Below are 21,257 nucleotides of genomic sequence, written 5' to 3'. Positions count from 1 at the left end.
CGGGCGGACGCGGCTCCGCGCTGGTGCGGTTCGTGCACTCTAGGTGACTTTTTTTTTGGTCGTTTTGTAATATATTATGTATCAAAATCCTCTTTGAGCTACACATACCGGTGGGTACTAGGCTGATTGTGAGCCGGTCGGACAGCACGACCTGATAACGCGCACGGCAGCAGCAACCACCCCTCTCGAGGGACAAGGAAAACTAAATAGTATGTGTATATATACATATATATATACATATACGGAGCATTACGTCCATACACACCCACTCGCCACCCTCCCATGAACCAAGGGTTCCTCAGGGGCCACGCAGGTCTCACTGACCCTGGCCAGAACCCAAGGAAGCTGCAGCCCTGTAAGGCCTCCCATGCCGGCTGATAAGGAGCACGGGAAGGGCAGAGACATCCCAGGGAAGCTGTTGGCCAAAGCCTGGGCAGAGGGGCCCTGATTGTGTTCAGCAGCTGAGAAGAGGCAGCCCCAGCCCCTGGTAGGAGGACAGGTACCGAGCAGCACACACACACAGACACGCACACACTGCACCCAGAGGCACTAGGCTGGGAGACGCTCGTGGCACGGAGCTCAGAGCATGGGCAGCCCCTCCACACCAGGCAGGCTGTCCTCCCCTTTGTGGCTCTTGGGGGCCCGGCTGGCTTTCAGCAGCACCAGAAAGGTGTCCGTGGAGATGGCCCCGAACTCAAAGGTGAAGGTGCCGTAGAAGACCAGGACATCAATGATGAACACCCACTCGCATAGGGCGGCCACGTGCTGCAGCACAAAGCTCTCCTGGATGAAGAACACACCGCCTGAGGACATGCTGGTCAAGGAAAGCGTGGCCATATCCCAGGTACCCACGGCAGGCAGTGCCCTCTGCAACAATCACACCACCTCAAATCCAAGGATCCCTAGCGCTTCCTGCCCTTCAGCCCCTGTGACCTGTGCTGCTCCCCAACCCCTGCACAGCTACAGCCACACAGCACTGCCCCTTGCACAGGGCCCTGCCCACAGGCAGTCTGCAGCCCCAGTGTGGACCCAAGGCCGTGCCCTGCCTGCAGGCTGCTGTGGTTTTCCTACGCTGGGCACCTGCACAAAGCGTTCCTGTGCTCGGCTTGTGTCAGCCTCGGATCTGCCAGGGCTCTGCTATAGCTAATTCACACCGTGTGTTGCCAAGGGCTCAAAATACCTGTCAGCATAACAGCTGCTGCCACGCTCTGCCCAGCACAGGGCTGGAGCCCTGCCAGGCTGCCATACCCCCAGCCACAAGGCATTAGGCCCTGACTGACCGACGGGGACCAGGAGAAGGATACTGAAGACGAGGGTGACAAAGGCTACGGCAGTGAGGATGCTGCGCAGGTGGCCAGTCCAGTAGTGCCCACGGGTCTTGGCCGCACGGTATGTGAGGACGGACTGCAGGAAGACGAACAGCATGCTGGTGGGGAAGGCCACTCCTGCCCCAATGTAGTGCAGCACCTTGGCGTGGTCTACCTGTGGGCACGGCACGGGTACAGTGTCAGCTGGAGATGACTGGGGCAGCTCTGCTCCCAGACCCTACCCTGCAAACAGCAGCAGGCCTCAGTATTGGCTTTCTGAGATAAGGAGCTCCATCCAGAGCCACAGCGAGGAGCAATCCCAATGCCCAGAGAAGGACAGAGTCCAAAGCTGAGCGAAGGGGCATACAGACAGAATGGAACAACCCCAAGTCCCATGTCCTCCGCCACAACCCCCTGCCAGGTCTGCCTGCTTACCCCCCATGCTCCCCGACCCTCAGCCCTCAGCCCAGCCTGGCCCATTCCCGCCCCGTGGCCTTGCCTGGAAGTTGCCCACCATGGTGAGCCCAGCAGCACAGAGCCAGCCGGCAGCCAGCCCCAGGGTATTGAGGAGCGATGGCCCGATGCGCTCCAGGACGTGGGCGTACCTCAGCAGCCCCACCAGGATCACTGTGGGATGAAGACAGCACTGGTCTGCACCAATGGTGACAGACCCTAATGCCCACAGGCCTGGCTGCCCCCCTCCCCACCACACAGCACCCGCTCCCAGCCCAGCACCACGCACTCACCCATGAAGGAGCCCAGGCTGCAGATGAGGCTGAAGAAGCAGCTCTCAGGAGGCAGAGTGCCGCACTTGCTGCGGGGACAAGGCAGGGCAGCCCTCAGCAAGGCGGTACCAGGCTGCGGGGTCCCCATGGGGCCTCTGCTCCTGGATGGCCCCGAGCCCCCACCCGGCTCTCTCCATGCCCCCGCCGCCCCTCACCTGACCAGCGGGATGTGATCCAGCGTGCAGCAGGGGCCGGGGCTGTCCAGGCCGCACGACTGGTTGTAGTTCCTGCAGGGAGCAACGGACGGGCCGAGGAGTCGGAGGCCCCAGGAGAGGAGCCCCTCCGGGGTCGCCCCAGTGCCCTCACAACACAGCCACGGAGCCCACGGCGCCCGCCTGCAGCCCAAGAGGCTCAGCCAGCGCACGGTTAAACAGAACAGAGATTTGGGAAGGGCCGGTCCCGCTGTGTTTTCTGTCTCCTCATTTACTGGTGGCTTTGTTTTCCAACCGCAAGCCCGAGCGAGGCGTGGAGCCTCAAGGCCTGCCCTTGTGGTGCTGTTTGGTTTGGGAGCTTTTCATTTTATTTTTTTTTAAGGCAAGTAGCCTGAAGTTCGGAAGCATTATTCATCATTAACGTCTGTTTATGCCACAAAGACAAACACATTCTTCCCAAGACAGAATAAGCCATCAGACAGGAAATGGCAACAGTTGTTTTTTTTCCCTCCTTCAAACTCTCTGTCAAGAATCACCTTGGGTTTTCTGGGCAGATTTCAGGCGGTGCAGCGAGCTGACAGCTGCCCAGGGGTCCTGGCAGGTCCCCTCCCAGCGCCCATCTCCAGCCCAGGCACAGCCAGCTGCACCCTGCAGCCCCACCGGCACCACCAGGTTGGCCTCCAGCAAGCAGCACCCAGCCTTCCCCACAGAGACACACAGCCCTCTGCAACTCCCTCGCTGCTCGTTTCACGCTTCCTCCACACGTTGTGTTTTCTCCCCCCCGTGCAGGACAGCAAAGCCGGGCCGCTGTGCAGCAGGGGCGGGCTGCAGCCCTGCTTGGCTCCGCACTGCGTCCCCGTGTGGTTCCACACCCAAACCCCATGGGCACAGCAGGTGATGTCTGGAGGGGACCCGTGGTCTCCCGGTGTTATGGGGCCCCACCGCCCCCGGCCTTACCAGTTGTGCACAGGGCAGATGTGGTTGTTGGAGAGCGCCATGGCGTACCTGGGGGAGACAAGAGTAGAGTCACTGCTATGAGCCTGGACACCGGGCCGGCGCTGCCTGCAGGGCACTGCACACTGCCCTGCCTTCCCCTGGCTGTCCTGAGCAGGAACTGGGCTCCTGCAAGTGGCCGAGCCCAGCTCTGTGCCACAGCTCCCTGCTGGACCAGGTTCTGCCAGCTCCCTGTCCCCACCTTCTGCTGGGGTCCTGCAAAACCGCGGCTGCTCCCACGGGTGCTCTGGTGGCCGTGCCATGCCCCAGTGGCACTCTTCCTGTCCCCTCCCTACTGCTGCCAGGGGCTCGGGGCACTCTGGAGAAGCAGCCCAGTGCTGGAACGGCTCCGCATGCAGCAGACCGGCCCCGCTCAGCTCCTCACCGCGGCGTTGGATGAATGCGGGCACAGCACGAAGAAGCGGCAGCAGGCAGGTGGGGGACGAGGCGGGCTCGCCCGAGCGGACGGCCCCGTGTGTCTGGCACCTCGCTTGCCACGCCGTGCCACCTCGGGCACGGGTCGGCGCTGCCCTCCCGGCAGCCCCGTGCGGCACATACCACCGCAGCAGCCGGGACAAAGGTGGTCAGGTTAAGGGGTCTCACCGCGGGTGAGGAGCCCTGCGTCGCCCCGGGTGCCACGTAACAGGGGAGCGAGCAGCGGGACGGAGCGAGGGCAGCCCTCACCCGGAGAAAGCCCTCGTCCGGTGCCCGCAGCACCGCACTGTTGACCCCGGAGATCGGGGCAGCCGGGGTGACAGCTTCCAGCCCGGTGCCCTCCCGCCCCGTCGCCGCGCAGCACCTCGCAGACCCCGAGCCCCGGCCGCGCTCACTGCCGGAGCCGTGGGAGGGCGCTGCGGGCGCGACCGCGGGTACTCACACGATCCACATGCCGGTGATGGTGAAGGCGGGCAGCGTGACGGGCAGGATGGCCCAGGCGGGCATGGCGGGGTCGGGCATGCCCCGCGGGCCGGGGCCGAGCGGCGGAGTCTCGCGCTGCCGGGCCGCCGCCGGGCCGCGCTCCCCATGGGCAGCGGCCGCCGCGGGGCCGGGGCCGGGTGCGGCGGGAGCGGGGCGGGAGGAGCGAGGTCGGCGGCGCCGCTCCGCGCCGGGACGGGACGGCCCGGCCCCGCCCCGCGGGGTCCCGCTCGGCGGCAGAGCCCGCCCCGCCCGGCGGGCAGCGCGGAGCGGCGCTGGCCCGGCCCGACCCCGGGCGCCACGTGGCGGCAGCGCCGCCGGCCCGCGGAGCGGCGGGGCACGGGGCGGGGGGGGCGGCTGGGAGGGATGCTCTCTGCACCCCCGATACGGCCGAGTTTCGCCTTTTCTTAACTGGTGGGCTTGCAAACAGAAGAGGAAGCACAGCAGGCCCTGGCCGCGCAGCCGGGTCGTGCCAGGGGAGCAGCACCCGCATTTCCTGCCTGCACGCCACCCAGCACGCCGTCCCGCTGCCCCGGGCGTGTGGCTGCAGGCCCCCAGCTTTCCCTCGTTGCCAGTGGGTGCAGGCCCCAGCAGGGACCGGCTGCGCTTTGCTCTAGGCAAGGAGAGGGGGAAGCCGGCCGTGCCCTGCCCGTGCCCCTACCTCGCTCCAGCAGGGGTTATGCAACACAGGGCGGCTGCGTTGCAGACTGGGACCTGCCACCCACGAAAATCTTCCCAAAAATTTGAGCCACAGTCAGCGCTGAGCTCCTCAGAGGTCCGGGCTCACTCCATGATTTCGAGCATAGCATTTCCCCAAGCTTTCACTACGGGATACAGCAGCGCTTCACCATTCCAGACCTAGGCCGCACTCTCCCCTCCCCCCCCACTGCCGTCGCCTTGCTGCCCGTCCCAGCCCTCTGCGACCCGGCAGCAGCCGAACAATGCCACCCACTGTGGGGGTGCTGGGCAGCGCTGCAGCTGCTGCGGCCTCCGGCAGCTCCGCAGGGCCGGGATTGTTCCTGGACAATAGAACGTGCAGCGCAAAGCCAAGCTGGCTGCTCTGCATGCACAGGTGGTGTGGAGCAGTAGGGACTGCAGTTTCAGGAAGCATCTGGCTTGAACAAGAGCAGATTTTCCAAAGGAGCTCAGCAGCTGGCAGCTCCAGGAGCGAGGCGCACCTCTCTGAGCTCTTACCTGCAGACCAGGGCAGTTATCGTTACTTCCACGGTGCATCTGATTAAAAGCTGCAGTGCTTCAGCATCTGCACTCGGTGCCAAATTTATGTTTTGCAGCCAGAGCTTATCTTTTAAATAGGGCTTTTTCCCATTAGAAAGCTTCGCAGTAAGCCGTCCTACTGACATATGCTGATTGCTGACATTTATGCCTGCTCCATTTCAGCTGCAGAAGTTCTCTGTGTATGCTGGAACGGCAAGAGGCAAGCGAAGTCCAACTGCTGTGATGTCTGTCCAGCATCCTCTGGAACAACAGTGAGTCAGACCCGTAAAAATGAGAAAGAAGTCCAAGTCTGAAGAAGTGTACGCTGGGACAAACCCCAGGGCCAGCACCAGGACCTCCCCTCCTCCCCACAGCAGCCGCCGGCCGCACGCTGTCCCAGGGCTTCGGTCACAGAGGGTTCAAGCTGCTTGGTCAATAGAACGGTCTCGAGCACACGCTACCTGCCAGCTCGTTCCTCCTCTCCTCTGAGCTCACACTAAACAAGCCATTTGTCTGCTGTTCTTTTTTTTCCTGTAACACACAAAACCTCCTTATTGCAAAACCCAAACAGCACTGAAAGAAATCTATTTTTCTGTCCGTTCCTATTTGAAGTTTAACGGAGACTGTTTAAAGCGTAATTTTGTCTCTCCATCCTACATTCCTTACATTCCAGTCCCATTTCCTGCAGTTTCCCTCCGCTAGCTTTTGCTTTGCTCCACAATTGTCTGAATTAAGATGTAGCAGCGATCCAAGCACAGAGTGGGTTTACAAACAGTTTGAAACACAGTGCCCTCCAAACAACTATCTTCAGGCAGCACGAAGCGCTGGGCTTTGCCATGCAGTGACAGTGCACCGAGAAGTCCAAGGGCTGGCTGACTGTGCAGGGATCAGAGGGCAGCAGCGCTCACACAAAGGCACTTCAGAATTGAGTAATGGTTTACAAAGAGTTAATCATCTAAAGGTTTCAGCAAGCAGCTTAGAAAAACAGAGCTGTAAATAGAAGTCAAGGCTTGGAAGTATGGGACAGAGAGGTTACAGAAGCACCACGGGCAGGCAGTGCAAGAAGTCAAATAAGTGAAGGAAAACATGTGAGGGCAGGAAGGACCACGGCTTTGGAAGCAGTGGAGGGTGAAGAAAAGAAGGTTAAATGAATAAAAATACCTGAGAAACGGTGGAAGGGAGGGAAAGCCAGGATTTATGAACGGGACTTTCCTGGCTCGCCTGCCACGCTTCCATTACGCAACATTTAGACCTTTGCCCATGAAATTTAAACAAATCCCAAGTTCTTAAAACTTGTTATCAGCCTGCAAGAGTCTTCTGGAATCCTCCAAAAACAGAAGGCACTGATGCACAGCTCTAAAGGCACCGCGCACACAAAGCAAAAAGCACCATAGGGAAGGAAGCATCTGTGGTTGCCCACATCCATGCAAGCATTAGCCCTGGAAGACTCCAGAATCTTCTGCTGACCCACAGTCCTGTCAGCACAAATGAGTTCTTCCTCAGCACACAGAAAAGCAGGCAGCCACACTGACACTGAGGTCTGCGTGGGGGCTGTGTGTCGAGCAGGGCACCTGCTCTTCAGCCCCTGCCTTCAGTCCTGGCTGCGTGGCACCAACAGAACACCAATCTTACAGCTCCCATTGAACCATGATGGAACCGTTCCTACTTAGCCTCGGCACGGCTGGTCTCCACTGCAGCCCTGGAGGAAGCAATCAGCTCTTAGAGCAAGTCCATCCACGCTCCCTCTCGCTTCGTTAGAGAACGCTGTGCCACAGGGTTGGTGGAAAGGTGCTTTGATAATTCAGCTCCACTCTTCCCAAAGCTCTGGGCCACAAAATTACAACAGAAAAAGCCTGCAACACTAGAGCACTCATTTACAGGATGTATTTATTACACTGTAAAAAGTCCATTGGATTTATAAGCCATTTACCCCATATGTACACTGGCTGTACTCCCACCCCAACCTTGGGTTCCTCTCAGTACAGCATACACTGGGTTGGAGTTGATGCCTGTGTCCCTCCCAGTCACCAGTGGGATTTCTGAGATTGGTATTACTGAGAATTTAGCCAACTAATTTGGAGAGGAGGAAGAACTGAGATGCAGTGCCTGCCAGGCAGCCAGCCCTGCTCTGGACTTGAGGGGGTGGAAGAGCAGGACGTCCTTGCTGCAAGACAGAAGCACAGGAATGATGACTATCAGCTGCAGGAGACTCCAGGTGAAGGAGGTGGGCCCCTAACAACCAGAAAATGCATAAGGGTGCAATCTTTGCAGGAGCTTCCAAAAGAAGGCTGCTCCTCAGCACAGCAGACTTGCTGGGCATCTGTCAAGCAGGTGCCACTGATCCCAGCATCTACACCAGCTGAAGAGGAGGGGACAACCCTGGGCCAGTGTAGTAAGCAGTAGACAATGCAGCACTGCTGTGCAACCCAAGGGGAGCAGCTTCGTAAATGATGCTGGAGAGATGGCCGTGGCACTCTGCTCTGACATTACAGGGCTCTGCATTTCCTTTTTAGCTGATTAACTAGGCACAGCCTCCTGAATTTGCTGTCTGACTAGACAGCCTTTCCACAGAAGGAGAGGAGGGAGGCAGCACTGTGCCTATCAGGCTCCTCTGCTCCCTAACTGATCAGGAAATTATTGCAATCCATGTTGCAGAAGGAAAGCGTGTGGCTACAGCGTACAAGGAGCCCTGAATAGCAAGCTGGACACTACACTGTGAGCAATCCTCTAGGCAAAATGTTCAACCTGCTGAGTCCAGGCATGCCTACAGCCCAAATAAAGCACTGCGACCAGAAGAACGGGCAGGAAAGTTAGGTAACAGCTGGGGAGTTGTCCAGGGACTGAACTGAACAATCTGAGAGGCAGACCTGTACTGTTGCCCTCTCCAGTGTTAAATCAAGGAGCTTTCCCTTTTCATCAGATGACACAGTGGCAGCTCGGTCCCAGGCTGCCAGGTGTGGGTGTTGCCTGGTCCCTGAGATTGTGAAGGCAGGAAGGAGACTGGTCAATGGAACTGGACACCAAGAAGGCAGCAGTCGGGAATTTCTAGACAGGTGCCGCAAGAAAGGAACAAACACGATGTGCTCTGGGGGACTGCTTCAGCTGCCCTTCTGTGCAGGTTAGCATCATCTTCTAAAACAAACATGCTCGCTATCAGAGAACATTTGGCCAGCATCCTCTGCCCAGAGCCTCCTCAGCAGACAGTTCTCAGATACCTTCAAGCTAATTGACTTCGGATGTTGTCACAGGGTCAGTGGGCCGTGGAGTAGCTAAGAGGGGAACAGGAGAGGTGGCTTCTATGAGAGCTGGGTTGAGGATGATTGGTAGAGTCATAGGTGGCACCCCAACCTGCAGAGGAGAGGCAAGAGGCTGCAAGATAAGTGGTGGCTGTGCTGTTGTAGGAGGTATGTCTGTAACGGGGCTTGTCTTTGTTGGAGCTGATGCTGTGAAAGAAGGAGAGGCAGAGGTGCTGATGGTGGGGGACGCAGGTACAGAAGCTCTCTCTGACTCTGGAGGAGAGAAGAGACAAAAATGCATCCTTACATAGGCCTGGACAAAGTCAACTTCAGCCCCAAGTTAATCTAGCCTAAGGATCAGCTTGCTTCAGGGACCTTTTCAGACTATTTCCCTCCCCCCACCCCTGACTTTTCCCTTCCATGTGCCCTCATAAGGGGCCTTGAGGAACAGGTGTCAATCACAGCATTCTGCCTTAGCCTCTATCTGCAATAATCTCAGCAAGAAGGCCATAACCAAACCATATGAAAGCAGAATGAGTTCCACAACACAGAACAGCTGGTCAAAGCAAGGAAAAGCCAATGTATGCTTTCCACATTCTGGGAAGATGTTTCCATAAAGAAGAAAATGGGAATTACCACTAGCACACAGATCAGAGGGCTTTTCCGATGGAGCTGGGTGGGTGGCTGGTCTTGCATCCCCCACAGGAGAAGGGGGAAGGGCAGATGCTGCTGATTTCTGAGGATGCTGCTCCATTGGTATGCTGGGGACAGGATCTAGGAAAACAAACAGTGACACTCTACATTAGTTTGCTCTTTTTTTGCCCACCCTCAGTTTGCCCTCTTGATGCCAAGCTCTTACATCCTCTTGAATCCATCATCAGTAACATCCAGACACTGTGGCAGCTGGGTACAACAAGGTGCAGGCACTGGCCTAAGACCCACTTTTTAATGTTTCTCATTCCCTTTTACCTTGGATGACTGTTTGTTTGAAGAGCTCATCTCGCAGCCTAGGTAAGAAGCAGTCAATCCGCTCCCAGGTAATTTCCCAAAGATCAGAGTATCCTGTCCGTGAGTCTGCACTGTGGAATATCCCAGCTGTGTCCATTACAAGCAGCATATTCTTCAGAGATTCTGGGATGGCCTCCAGCTGTAATCAGAGACACTCCTCAGCACAGAGAGTCGGGACACACAGCAATGAACAAAGGCTCAAAAAAGCTGATGGGCTGCATTGGAAACAGAGGCTAAAAGGAGACACCATGGAACAAATGGTGTTTGCAAGGGTTAAATTAAAAAAAAAACCAAACAAATAAATAAAGCATAAAAGGTTAAAATTCATGAATGATTGTTCTAAGCACTGCAGCACTTTCAGCACCTTACCAGTAAGTCACTGGAGCCAGCATGCATGTATTTGTCCATGAAGTCAAGGATTGTCAGCCACAAAGCAGCAAAAGTGGTCAGAGAGAGCAGTGGGGAAAGATGCTGCAGGAATACCTAGAAAAGAGCACAACCATTGTCAACAAGTAGTATCAAGGTTGCTGTTTATGACATGGCAAGCCAATCTCACAGATCTGGAACGACTCCTACTTGCAGGCCAGAAGGCCTGAGGATGCCAGAGGAATCCATTCTTCTAAGATGCTTACATAGAAGAATGAATCTTGTCTCCCTCATCTGAGGCCACTCAAGTTTTAATCAGCACTTATTCCAGTCCCTCAGGCCCAGCCTTGTGACAAACATCACTTCACAACTAGAATAAATGGTCTTCAATTAACATTAACTGATATACTTCTCTCCACTGCTCATGAAAACCCTCCGATTCTGAATCCAAGATCACGGAGACAGCTCTGGAAATAAGGCACATCCCAACAGCAGAAGATGGTGGAAAGGCTCAGCACTGAAGATAGTAAAACTAACAAACTGACATCTCTCCAAATTAGAAACGCTGAGAAGCAGTGTTGTCCTCTTGATGTATGTGTTCCCTGTTGAGCTTTCAGACAGCAGCAGCACACTCACCTTGGAGAGCAGCGTTGAGGCTCTCATCCTAGTCTCTTCCATTCCACCAACATCAGCTGGGCTGATGTTCTCGAGGAGCTTGGTTAGCAGAGGGAACAGTACCTGTTGGATCAGACACATTGATATTTCTTTGTGAAAATCTCATCCAGTCATTTTTCATCTAGCCACCTTAAAGAAAGAAGCTAGCTTCTGGAATTAATTTCTAGACAAAGAACATGAGAGAAGCAGTGAGAAATTGAATATATGGATTGATTTCCAAGAAGCTCTGTCAGAAGCCTAAGCAGAGAAGAATGCCCAGCCCAACCAGGAGGTTACCTTATTGAAGCACGACTCCCACTCTAGGGCATCTAGGGCCTGCAGGTCATGTACGAGGAGGGCCCGCTGCAAGTAGGTGAGTGCCTGCATCCGTACCTGGCGTCGGGCATCACAGCACAGCCAGGCAATACCTGCAAGAAAGGGATTCAGTGCAGGGCCCACAGAGAAAGTGTCACATTCCCACTCACCTAGCCTATGGTGAGAAGGCTAACAAAGACCAAATGCACTGAGTGGGAGGAACAATATAAAAAACATTATGCATACTTTTTTGAGGTCACAGACTGGGAACCTACCATCACATCCAGAATTAAGCTGGTAACTAAGTCATGCTAAAGACACCTTTCTGGGTCCGACCCAATTTTGTTTTCCCAGTTACACAGCAGACCCTAAAAACCACCTCTGTTTGCTTTCTGCAGATAGCCCTTGGCTCCTCCACTTTCCTGAGGGCTGACATTGTACTGAAAGTCTCCCTGCTCACTTCTCATCACAAGGGGATGGCTTTACCCTGTAGCAAAGGACACCAGCAGTTGGACCACAGTGCTCGGGAATCTGCTTCGATTTTCCTCCCTGAAGTCTCTAGATGGCGTTGCTCCTCTGCCCAGGAGCTGTAGATGGAAGCTGCTCGTGTGTGCAAGGTGTGCATGAGATCCAGGAGCTGCAAGTCAAGCATCACATTAAGTAACACAATTCTTGAATCAAACCTCGTCTCTGCACCTCTTCAAGTCAGTGCTAAGAGGATCCCAGTTGCTCAAATTTTCATCCTACTTGTACACCCATATTTAGCTATGGTGATAGTGTCAGGCCCTGTTATCCGTGCAATCCCTAAGTATTCAAGTGCTGGGCATCCTCTGCAAGATTATTGTTAGTCAGTAGCCATATCCATTCCCTCTTTGAGGGAGCGGCATTCCAAAGTTCTCAGGAGAAAGAATGCAGCCTTGGCCTGCACAGAGCACTTGCAATACACAGCACGTTACCTGCCTGGCTTAAGGAGAAAGACAGCAACTCAGCTACACTGCCCAGAGACAACTCTGTCTCCTTGTAACTTAGTTTTTTAAAGCAGTGTGAAACATGCTAAAGCTCTCTCAGAAAAACTCTTTAACTGGTACATAACAGCATCCCAACAACTTTACTACTGAACTGTGGCCCAACAGACTAGCGTTAAGTCAGCAAGCCTCTATCTTCACACCTTTGAAAGACAAGATAGAGAGAAATAACTCTTGCACCTCAGTTCTCTGTACCTGAAAACACTGTCCCAGCCCACAGGGTTCTTCTCTCTCCATAAGCTCACATGCCCTGTCAGACTCTCCACTAATTCCACGTCATGCCTCCTAACTCCCCTGATCCACATTCATCGATCTTCTGCAGTGACTAATTTCCAGACACCTACTCTTCTGACTTTTCTCTCTCACTGCAGAACCACACACTGCTACCAGCCCTAACCTTTGCCATTCAGTGGTCACTAGCCCAGGATACAACCTCCCTGCATCCCATGAAGAATCCCAGCAACTCCCTAGCAAGGTCCCAAGTGTGGGAAAGGAGAGGAGGAAATCCTTGCTATACTTACGTCCTGACTAACCTGTAAAGACACAGTGTGGTAGCTGGCAGGGATGCTCTCATCCTCATCTTCATCACTGTGTGTGTGGGCCTGGTGCTGGCTCAAGACCCGTGATCGCCGTGTGGAGCTCTCCTTTGGCTTTTTTTTTAACCGACTGGATTTACTATCGTGTCTGTGGATCTTCCCTCTTTTCTCCTGGGACTTAGAGCCTAAAAAAGTAGCAACATGCAATATGCAAACTCCATCACAAATTGTCTTCAGCCTTCATACACATGCAGCAGCCACTTTTTGACATCCCCAGTAGAAAGTTGTACCCATTTTAAGAGGTACAGCCTTCTGCAACAATGGGAAGCCGAGACTTGCTGATGCTGCACCTTCACATTAGGTGCAGGCCTCTTGTGTCCCAGTGACAGGAACTTTTCCCATAGCAGAAGATTCTCTGAGTGCTGGGGACTCATTTCCCAACACATCCCTTCCTGCTGCTAGGCACTCTCAAGCCTGATCCCAGCTGTCACATCAAAGGCCATCTTACCTCCATTCAAGCTTGCCTCCACAAAAATGCGGATGGTTTTGACACAGAGCTCAAAGTTCTCAGGTGTCACGTGGGCAGCATCTCGCACAATGAAGGACAAGGACTCTACACACTTCATGAGAGACTTTGTGTCATGTGGGCCCAAATCCAGTCCCACAGTCAGGCTGTACTGGTTGACAAGTGGGGATGGCCCCAGCCTGCTGAGCCCAGCGCTGGGTTTAGAGGTGTCAATGTCATCTTTCCCCACCTGCAGGGCACAGCAAGAGGGTAGCGAGAGAGTAATGTAACAAACAGAACCCCATGCACATGCTGAAAGAACTTTTCTTCTGAAACAATTTTCCCTCCTTAGAAATCTGCCTCCTAGCTTTCTGCTCTCCATCTGCATCTTCTCCACATTCTCCCTTCACATTGTCAGCTCACCTTAGCTTCTCTTCTACAGTCTTATTCTTTATCTCCCTACCACATCCTCTTCCAAAAACTAGGATTAGTTTTTGGCACTGGAAGCCCCTTGGTTACTCACCACTAGCCAGCCACTGTTCATCATATCTACATCTGTCACTGAGCGATGCATCTTGCCTGGCTTCCCATGGTCTGTGTACACCTCTGAATCAGATGTATAGCCACGGTCCAGGCTCATGTCACTTGGATGATAGGAGGAGGAGACCTCACTGTCTGACTGAGCACCTTCAAGACAAAAGGCACGGGTTTTAGAGAGTGAACTTGGAAAAGTAGCTATGAATAAGGGTGAAGCAATTCAGATCAGCATGAGTTAAGAATCACTGGTGGGTCCTGTAAGAATCTGAGCCAGGCCTTTCCTCCTGGGAAAGGAAGAACAACTGTTAACTTCAGTGTGCACAGGACATAGAAGGAAATGCAGATTTTGGCATTTATTCCTGGTGGGTACGATTGTCTCTCCCCTTCAGAGGGAAGCGAATTTCCACCCTCTGCTAAGTCACCTGTTAAATGACCGTGGATTTAAAAGGGCAGATTCCAACGACTTGATCCCGGGAGAAGAATATGTACCACATGTTTTAGAACTGCTGGAGGTGCTAGATTCAGCCAGGACAACTCACAACACAGAACGTTAGGACTTGTGTGGCCTTTGAGGTCCCTCACTCAACTCCACGCTAATACTGGTGTTTCTCTTTCACAGCAGTTTACTTCAACATATTCCATATCTATCTGGTCTACCTTCCCTGAACTTCAAGATAACCTTGTATTTTATGTGTTCCAAGCTCAGAAACCCTTGCAAGGGCCAAAATTAAGGCACTGAGATAATGTTATTTTTAACAAAAATTGTGTTTTTTTCCCCCAACATTCAACATTATCTGGAAATCTACTAGGATCTAGAGCTGCTGTGAACACTGTGCACCAATCATTTTCAGAAGGAAAGATAACGTTTTGATCTGCAGAACGCCACAGTCAAGTAGTTTGTTCAAGCAGCAAAGGCAGGAGCATTTAAAAAAGAGTTGGGGAAAAAAACAATCTAGTTAGCTCCAGAAGGCAAAGGTCACAAGCTCTTTAGCATAATGCATCAGGACTTAGCAAAGAAGTTCTAGAAAAACAGAGAGGAGAACATTCTTCTAGGAAAGTCTTTTTTCTCTCTCTCTCTCTGCAGAAGCCTGAAGCTGTCAGCCTCAAATACACTGCCAGCTGGCTACAGTGGAACAGGAACAGTTTGCTGGAGAGACTATCTCCTAACACAGTCAAGAGAAGTGGGAAACAGTGGGTTGGTCCCAGAAGAATTGCTCAGGCATTCAGAATACAAATTGATTTGGAAACAGAAGTTTAAAGAACCGCTCCCTTTACAAGATCCTTAGAAAGGGGACACACAGTAGTCAGTTGCCTAAAAGAGGAAACAGCTGGGTTTACATTACACATCGAGATGAGATTAAGTCTGTGTTACCCATGGCACCAGACTACAACCACCAGAGTATACTCCTTGTAGAAGGTTTTTGCTCTGCCCCAGCTGCTGCAACTGGTATCAGTTTTCCTCCCCACTGCTCTCCCAGGGATGAGCACCTGGACTGCTGCTCAGAGTATGAAGAGATGGCAGAGTAGAGCCACGGACAGACCATGGGGTAGGAGGGAACAGCAGGTGCTGGTCTTTAATCTTGATAATGTAGTTTAATATCAGCTTTGTTTTCTTGTAGTCCCCTCTGCTAATTGAAAAGCTTGAGGAAGCAGCTGCTTATCTGGCAGGCAGGCATCAGATTTCCTAGCAAATGCTGGCCTATCTTACCTGTGTCATTATCTGCCCTTGCTGTAACCTGAAGGGCTGCAGGTGGCTTTACCCCAGATCCAATACACTCCAGGAGGGTGAAGAGCGTGTACCAGTCATCCCCAGAATGAATGTTGGCAGCATTGGTCTTCAGCAGATCATGGAGGCCATAGGCAATCTCATGGCTAACTCTGGACAGCACATTTGGCTTCATCATGAGCAGGATACGTAATGAGAGGAGAACCTAGCCACAGGAAGAGACAGCAAGAATAACAGATCCTATTATAAACACTCCCTACTCCAGCGAAGCCCACTTCCCTTACTTAGGGCTACATACAACCACTGCTTGTTGTTATTTGCAGCACACACAGGCTAAACATGGGTCCATCCCACAGTAACTGTTTTCCTATGTTGCCAGGTGTAGCCAAAAAACCCCTTCAACTGACTTCCAAAAAAATTCCTTACCTGTGCACTGATTTCTTCCCGACGAAGGAGCCGAATTGCCAGCCTCAGCAGCCCCACCACTGCCCTCTCCACTAAGAAGCAGAACTCCATTGCATTGACACAGAGATGATAGAGGTGGTCTCGGACAGTTTGCCAGACACAGGTCACACGGTCCCTAGCCACAACAAGGAGGAGGGAAAGGGTAGGATGAAAGGAGATGAGACAAGGAGAATCCAGCTACTTCCCACCCCCCCCCCCCCCAAAATACTCCATATAACCTCACAACCTGGTATTTCATAACTTCAAAGGAAAACTCCAGCAGAGAGATATAAGAACAAACACATAGAAACAACAAAACTGTCCGGTTTCTTATCTACTTAATTTCTCAAAAATCAACCACGTGGGTGAATTCTCCCTCCAGTGTTTAGTTTATATTATCCAGATCTCACAATATCAAAGCAATAATTCATGGGTGAATGGTCCCTACGTTTGCATATGCTAGAACAGAATTGCTAAGCTCTGAAATTATAGCCACATGCTGCTTCAGCTGGCAAATCATGCACATAAGGAACTCATTCCCTAGACCCAGTCAGCAGCTGCAGTAAAGCACGGACACTTGCAGTGAATACAAACGTATTTCAAGGTCATACCTATTCTCTAGTACAATCCTTAGAAGCATCTCCAAGCAGAAGGCAGCATCCTCTTCATCGTATGTCTCCTCATCAGGAGTTACGGAGATTAGAGCCTAGAAAAGACAAGAAATATTTGTGACTTGCAGCTCCTCAAAACTGGGGGACCAATGAGGACCAACAGCATGCTCTCAGTCTGGGCAAAACTCCACATTTGTCAAATCCCAAATAGGCTCAAGTCATCGTCTGAGGACAGAGGAGCTAAGTGAGTACACAATACATATCCGTGATCACTCAGCAGACTCACCCCACCATCAATCAGTAATAGTCCCTTGCCCAGCATCTTTCTCACCTTCATCAGTTCCTGGAGGGATTCAAGTTGGAGGAATTTGCTTTCTGTAATCAACTTCTCAGGATCACATTGCTGCAAAACATAGACGAGAGGATGGCACATGTGGGGGACGGGGAAGGCATACAAACGAACCCCCCTGCAAAACACCGCATGCTGCTGCAGTAGGCACTGAGAGTGGCTTCAACAGTTACCTGGAGGGAAACTCCCAAGAGCTAGTTTACTCCTTTAATATCAGTTATCCCCTAATAGTGCTAGATGGATTTTATCAGATAGCTCCCTGCCCTTTAAAAAGGAACATCTGCCCACAGCACGTTTTGTCTTGGAAAAGATTAGTCATTTGAGAGTTTATAAATTTGTGGTTAATTATAGCACTGTGATGCCAAGGGCAGATCCCAGTTTCGTGTGCAAAACTGTCCCTACTTTTAAGTGCTACTATGTTTGCACATCATATCATATAAAGACCCTATAGCTGACAATGCAGATTCACTCCTCTTTTCTTTATTACGTTTCCCAAGTCCTCTGGGAAGCTAGAATACTTCCTAGAAACATGCATATTTATGCTTTTGTTACCTGTTATCCACACAGTACTGTCACCACAAACAAAAGCAGGTCCTTTCACAGCCTGTATTTTACCTTTATGCATTCCAGAGCTGCTCGCTTTGCTTCCTGTGTCTCCGTAGATGGCCCTCTCATACCAGACTGCTCCGTCCCGCTAAGGGTGAGCCAACTCACAAAACTCAGCACTGTAGATTCACCACTGCAAATCAGAAGACATCAGCATTAGTAAGAAAACTTCTAAAGAAGAAGAAAAGGTATATTATTCTCCGGGTCTAAGGAGGATAAAAAGATTGTCAGGGCTACCTGCACCACTCACCGGTTAGATGGCGTCTCCTCACGCTGCAGACAGATCTTACCATTGGGATCTACAAAGTCTTCGACCTGGAAGATAGACCGAAAAATGTATATATTCAGTTGTCTACTTCTCTGTAGCCTATTTTGCCCCCACAGTGCTTCATTTAATGATGAATACCACACCCAACTACTTGCTTGCAGCCAGCCAAACCCAGCTCTTCACCCCTCTACCCACAGAACCACACTCCACCACCTGGTGATACTAATACTATAATACTTCATGCCTATAACACGTCCCTCTTCTGCACAATATTCAAAACTTGTTCAAGTAAAATGAATGGTGGAATTTCTCAAATACAATAAAAACCTCAAATGAGAAAAAAAATGCTGTGAAAAAAGCTGGAGCCTGCATGTTATTTGAACATTACACTTTTTGAAGCCTTTCTAGATCAGTACACACTTTACCAAATCCAGGCCTTCTTTGCAAGGGAGCTTCCCACTCCCCAAGCCAGATTCCCACTCCCTGAGTCTTCAGCTACTCTTGAGCTGGTTGTTATTACCTCCACCATGGCCTTGGGCAGCAGTTCTGCTCGGAAAAGCTGCAGGAGGGCTTCCATGATGTTTTTCCAGCCCTCCCGTAGAATATCACCGTGGCGATGTGCCAAGTGAAACACAGTCTTTGCTGCAATATGGGCTTTGGGATTACTTCCAAAAACAGTCGGCAGGTTCTCAATAGACTACAGGAAAGAAAAGGGGCAGCAGTCAGCAAGAGTTGTTTCTTTTTCAACAGAAATCATGGCAGACTGATCAGAATTGGCTACAGGAAAGGCAGCAAATCTTCATACAACGCTGTGGATAACTAACTCAGCTCATATTTGCTTAACACAGAAACAAAGACAAGATGGCTTTCCAGAGCAAGCTGAAGCACTGAGACATAAGCACTCCACTACAGAACAATTTGAAAGTGCTTGCTGCAAACACACTAATAACACTAGCTTATTGTGCTATGGGAACTCAGTCCAGAATCAAAGCTTTAACAAAATGTATCACTGCCCCTCTGGATGCAATCACTACCACTAGAGATGAAAGTATGGCCAAAACCATTCTGGTCTTGCAAAGTTGCTGTGAACAGTACTTGACAGCAAGCTAATCACCTTCATATTCTTCTCTATTCCTCTTCTTTTAACCAAAGTGGCTATGCATAACAACTGCAGTGCTAAGTGGGGATACCTGACCACCAGGATGACCTATCTGGTAGCCACTTCCCAGGCTACATGACACTTTGATGCTCTTCTCCTGCTTTCTAACAGTTTCTCTTTGTTTTGTCTCCTAAGTCCCTGAAGACATCCCTTCCTTCTCCCCTTCCACCAGACTGCCTCTCAAATGCTTGTTCAGTTGTCATATTCCATATTCAGGAATTTAGGGCAGCAGAAAGTAATTGGTGTAACTGGAGCCCAGTCAAAGATAAGAACTCACAGCCTTGTTCAAATCCAGAATTCTCTCATTCTACGTCATTAGCAAAAGACATAGTTGCTTAATTTTCACAGACCTAGGACTGTTCCAGATTCCAGTCTCACAACTAGATGGGATACAGCTGGCAATAGCTGGTGCCTCTGAAGGCTTAGTCTAGTTGCTTCTACTGTGTAAATCTGTGCCAAACAGTTGTTTCACAGCAGACTTTGCTTGTGTTATCTGCTGGTAGTCTCAAAATCTGGTATGCTTGGAGAGGATCGAGTATTTCATCTTTACTACTGTGAGATGTGCAGGAAGAGGGCATCAAAAGCAACCTCATTGCTTGGTTGTTGAGGGACTTTTAGGTTCGGGTTTTTTTTGTATTTTAACAGTCAAACTGGTGCTCTTTCAATGCTACCAATGCAGGGTATGAGCAATACAAAACATCCAACTCAGACAATTCTATTTTTCTGCACAATTTTGGAGCAGCCAAACCCCATTAATAGGACTAATTTGCAGGACTGCTCTCTTTCTGCTATCCATTTGAAAGATTTCAAAAATCATCTGCTTGGGCCATTTTACATCCATACTTTCAACTCTCTAAAGATCTTGTTGCAGCCCCACCTTTTTGTGTATACAATCTGGCAAAATTCTGCTCTGCTCACTGTGGGTCTTGTACAGGTTCTAAGAACAATGTTGTAGATTTCTTTCTATGTTTGACTTCCTTAACATTAGGCAGATGCTGATCCATGTAAGAAGATCTGGGCAAAAAAAAAAGCTTAAACCAATCATGGCACTTTGAATTGTATCAGAAATAGTGCTTTAGCTCTTGCTGAAGGTGAAACAAACTGCTGATGGCATTTTCTGATCCCAAAGCATGTTTTTCTAACCACTTTACACTACACAGATGCACTGCTCCTATACTTATGGAGAACAGATCACAAAACAGTCCCAGTTGGCACTGCATAAGCCCTGTAACCAAATATTTAATAACTGAAATGCATAAATTCACTTGGGAATATGGAAGATCACTGTCTTTATGACACGGAGATATTAAGTTTCCTTATATAAAATAGGTGGAATAAACACTTTTATACAAACTGCTACTTGTGAGTAAACAGAAAATCCACTTATTTGGACTTGTGCAACAGAACTCCTACTCTACCACATGGTTTTTCATCGCCTTCACCAGAAAACTTGGGGCAGGGGCTGATAATTATCTACAGATATTGCGATAACTAAAATAGACCAACAATACTACTTAACAGAAAAAGAATGCTCCAACATACCAAAAAACATACTTCTTTCCCTCCCTTGCAAACTTACCTCGCTGCTGAGTGCTGTAAACTTGCAGAGAGAAATTATAAGATTGTCAAACACATCACTGAGTCCGTAGTGAGCAGAAATCATTGCACATTTTCTAGAGGAAGAACAAAGAAAATATTGTAATAACCTGGTAGAAAGAAGAGCCTGTACAGGACAGCAAATCAGACCGCCTCTTTGTTGACCTTTTAGACCCTCCTCTCTACACACTCATAATGAATGAATGCTCACGTATAGAGTCTACTGTTATCCATCTTATATTCAAAAACATCCTTCAGTTTTGGACCCCTGATATTTGTCTGTGCTGATGCTAGGATCACTTCCAAAAATCATGTCCAAACAGACACACTACCTGCAGCTCAGCCAATATGCCAAATCCCATGTCTTGACATAAGAGGTTGCTGACATCAAACCTTCAACTTAAATTAAACCCACCAGTTTCCAAGAGATCATGGCCACAGTAGCATATTAACAGAGCTTTAGAACTACTCTTAAGGCATGTCTTGGTTTGAATTCAAGCACAATCAGATTTTTCCAATACAGCATCTCACAATAGCCTCATATGCATAAGTCCATGAAAGGTTTTCTTGATATCTCGGACTTTGTCAGCATCTCTATGCAAGGTAGGAGTAGTATTTTCCCTTCACTTCTAAGCAGCACAGCTGTGTCAGCAAGTCTTTTAAATGTAACTACGCTGGAATTTAAAAATATGCACCCCAAAGCACTCAAACTTATTGCAACATATCAATCAAACTAAGTGGTCAGTGGCACTAAGAAAAGCCAACATGAGGAGATGAGGTGAATCAACACAAATGAAGGTACAAAACTAGGGGAGCATAGGCCTCAATAAATGTAAACAAACAAAAAAATAAATAAGCAAGCTCTTCAATTGCTAGGAAAAGTAACATCTGGTATTCATCATCAACTCTCCAGCAGACAGATGTGAGATAACAACCAAACTAACTTTTC

At 50.5% G+C, this 21,257-nt stretch overlaps 2 protein-coding genes across 4 annotated transcripts in view; both read right to left on the bottom strand.

Annotated features, from left to right (window-relative positions):
* Positions 1-525: 525 nt before the first annotated feature.
* On the bottom strand, positions 526-4,346 carry TMEM150A (transmembrane protein 150A). Of its 2 annotated transcripts, XM_065746337.1 has the most exons (7): positions 4,115-4,346; positions 3,202-3,249; positions 2,248-2,319; positions 2,054-2,121; positions 1,807-1,934; positions 1,305-1,482; positions 526-803 (listed from the first exon to the last, which is right to left on the bottom strand). In XM_065746337.1, exons 1-7 carry the CDS (start codon positions 4,192-4,194, stop codon positions 580-582), a joined length of 798 nt encoding a protein of 265 aa, XP_065602409.1. In that variant the 5' UTR covers positions 4,195-4,346; the 3' UTR covers positions 526-579. The 2 variants fall into 2 exon arrangements, with proteins under 2 accessions (XP_065602409.1, XP_065602410.1); XM_065746338.1 differs by lacking the exon at positions 2,248-2,319.
* Positions 4,347-8,261: 3,915 nt separating this feature from the next.
* The window catches only part of GBF1 (golgi brefeldin A resistant guanine nucleotide exchange factor 1), a 94,788-nt gene continuing 81,792 nt past the window's right edge, over positions 8,262-21,257 (bottom strand). Inside the window, exons 23-40 of one of the 2 annotated variants that reach the window (XM_065746218.1) lie at positions 20,292-20,385; positions 18,074-18,250; positions 17,536-17,600; positions 17,295-17,418; positions 16,662-16,733; positions 16,331-16,425; positions 15,702-15,855; positions 15,258-15,480; positions 13,536-13,699; positions 13,016-13,262; positions 12,493-12,692; positions 11,433-11,583; positions 10,929-11,059; positions 10,614-10,715; positions 9,981-10,094; positions 9,573-9,750; positions 9,240-9,377; positions 8,262-8,876 (exon numbers count right to left, since the gene is read on the bottom strand). In XM_065746218.1, the coding sequence (XP_065602290.1) occupies positions 8,590-8,876; positions 9,240-9,377; positions 9,573-9,750; positions 9,981-10,094; positions 10,614-10,715; positions 10,929-11,059; positions 11,433-11,583; positions 12,493-12,692; positions 13,016-13,262; positions 13,536-13,699; positions 15,258-15,480; positions 15,702-15,855; positions 16,331-16,425; positions 16,662-16,733; positions 17,295-17,418; positions 17,536-17,600; positions 18,074-18,250; positions 20,292-20,385 (2,716 nt within the window). In that variant the 3' untranslated portion in view covers positions 8,262-8,589. The remainder of the gene's footprint in view (positions 8,877-9,239; positions 9,378-9,572; positions 9,751-9,980; positions 10,095-10,613; positions 10,716-10,928; positions 11,060-11,432; positions 11,584-12,492; positions 12,693-13,015; positions 13,263-13,535; positions 13,700-15,257; positions 15,481-15,701; positions 15,856-16,330; positions 16,426-16,661; positions 16,734-17,294; positions 17,419-17,535; positions 17,601-18,073; positions 18,251-20,291; positions 20,386-21,257) is intronic. The other variant, XM_065746219.1, reaches the window with a different exon arrangement.

Source organism: Cyrtonyx montezumae, unplaced genomic scaffold (genome assembly GCF_038088225.1).
Source record: "Cyrtonyx montezumae isolate F1298 unplaced genomic scaffold, pur_monq_1.0 scaffold_4, whole genome shotgun sequence".
Lineage (NCBI taxonomy): Eukaryota > Metazoa > Chordata > Aves > Galliformes > Odontophoridae > Cyrtonyx > Cyrtonyx montezumae.
This window is presented reverse-complemented; position numbering and strand designations above follow the sequence as displayed.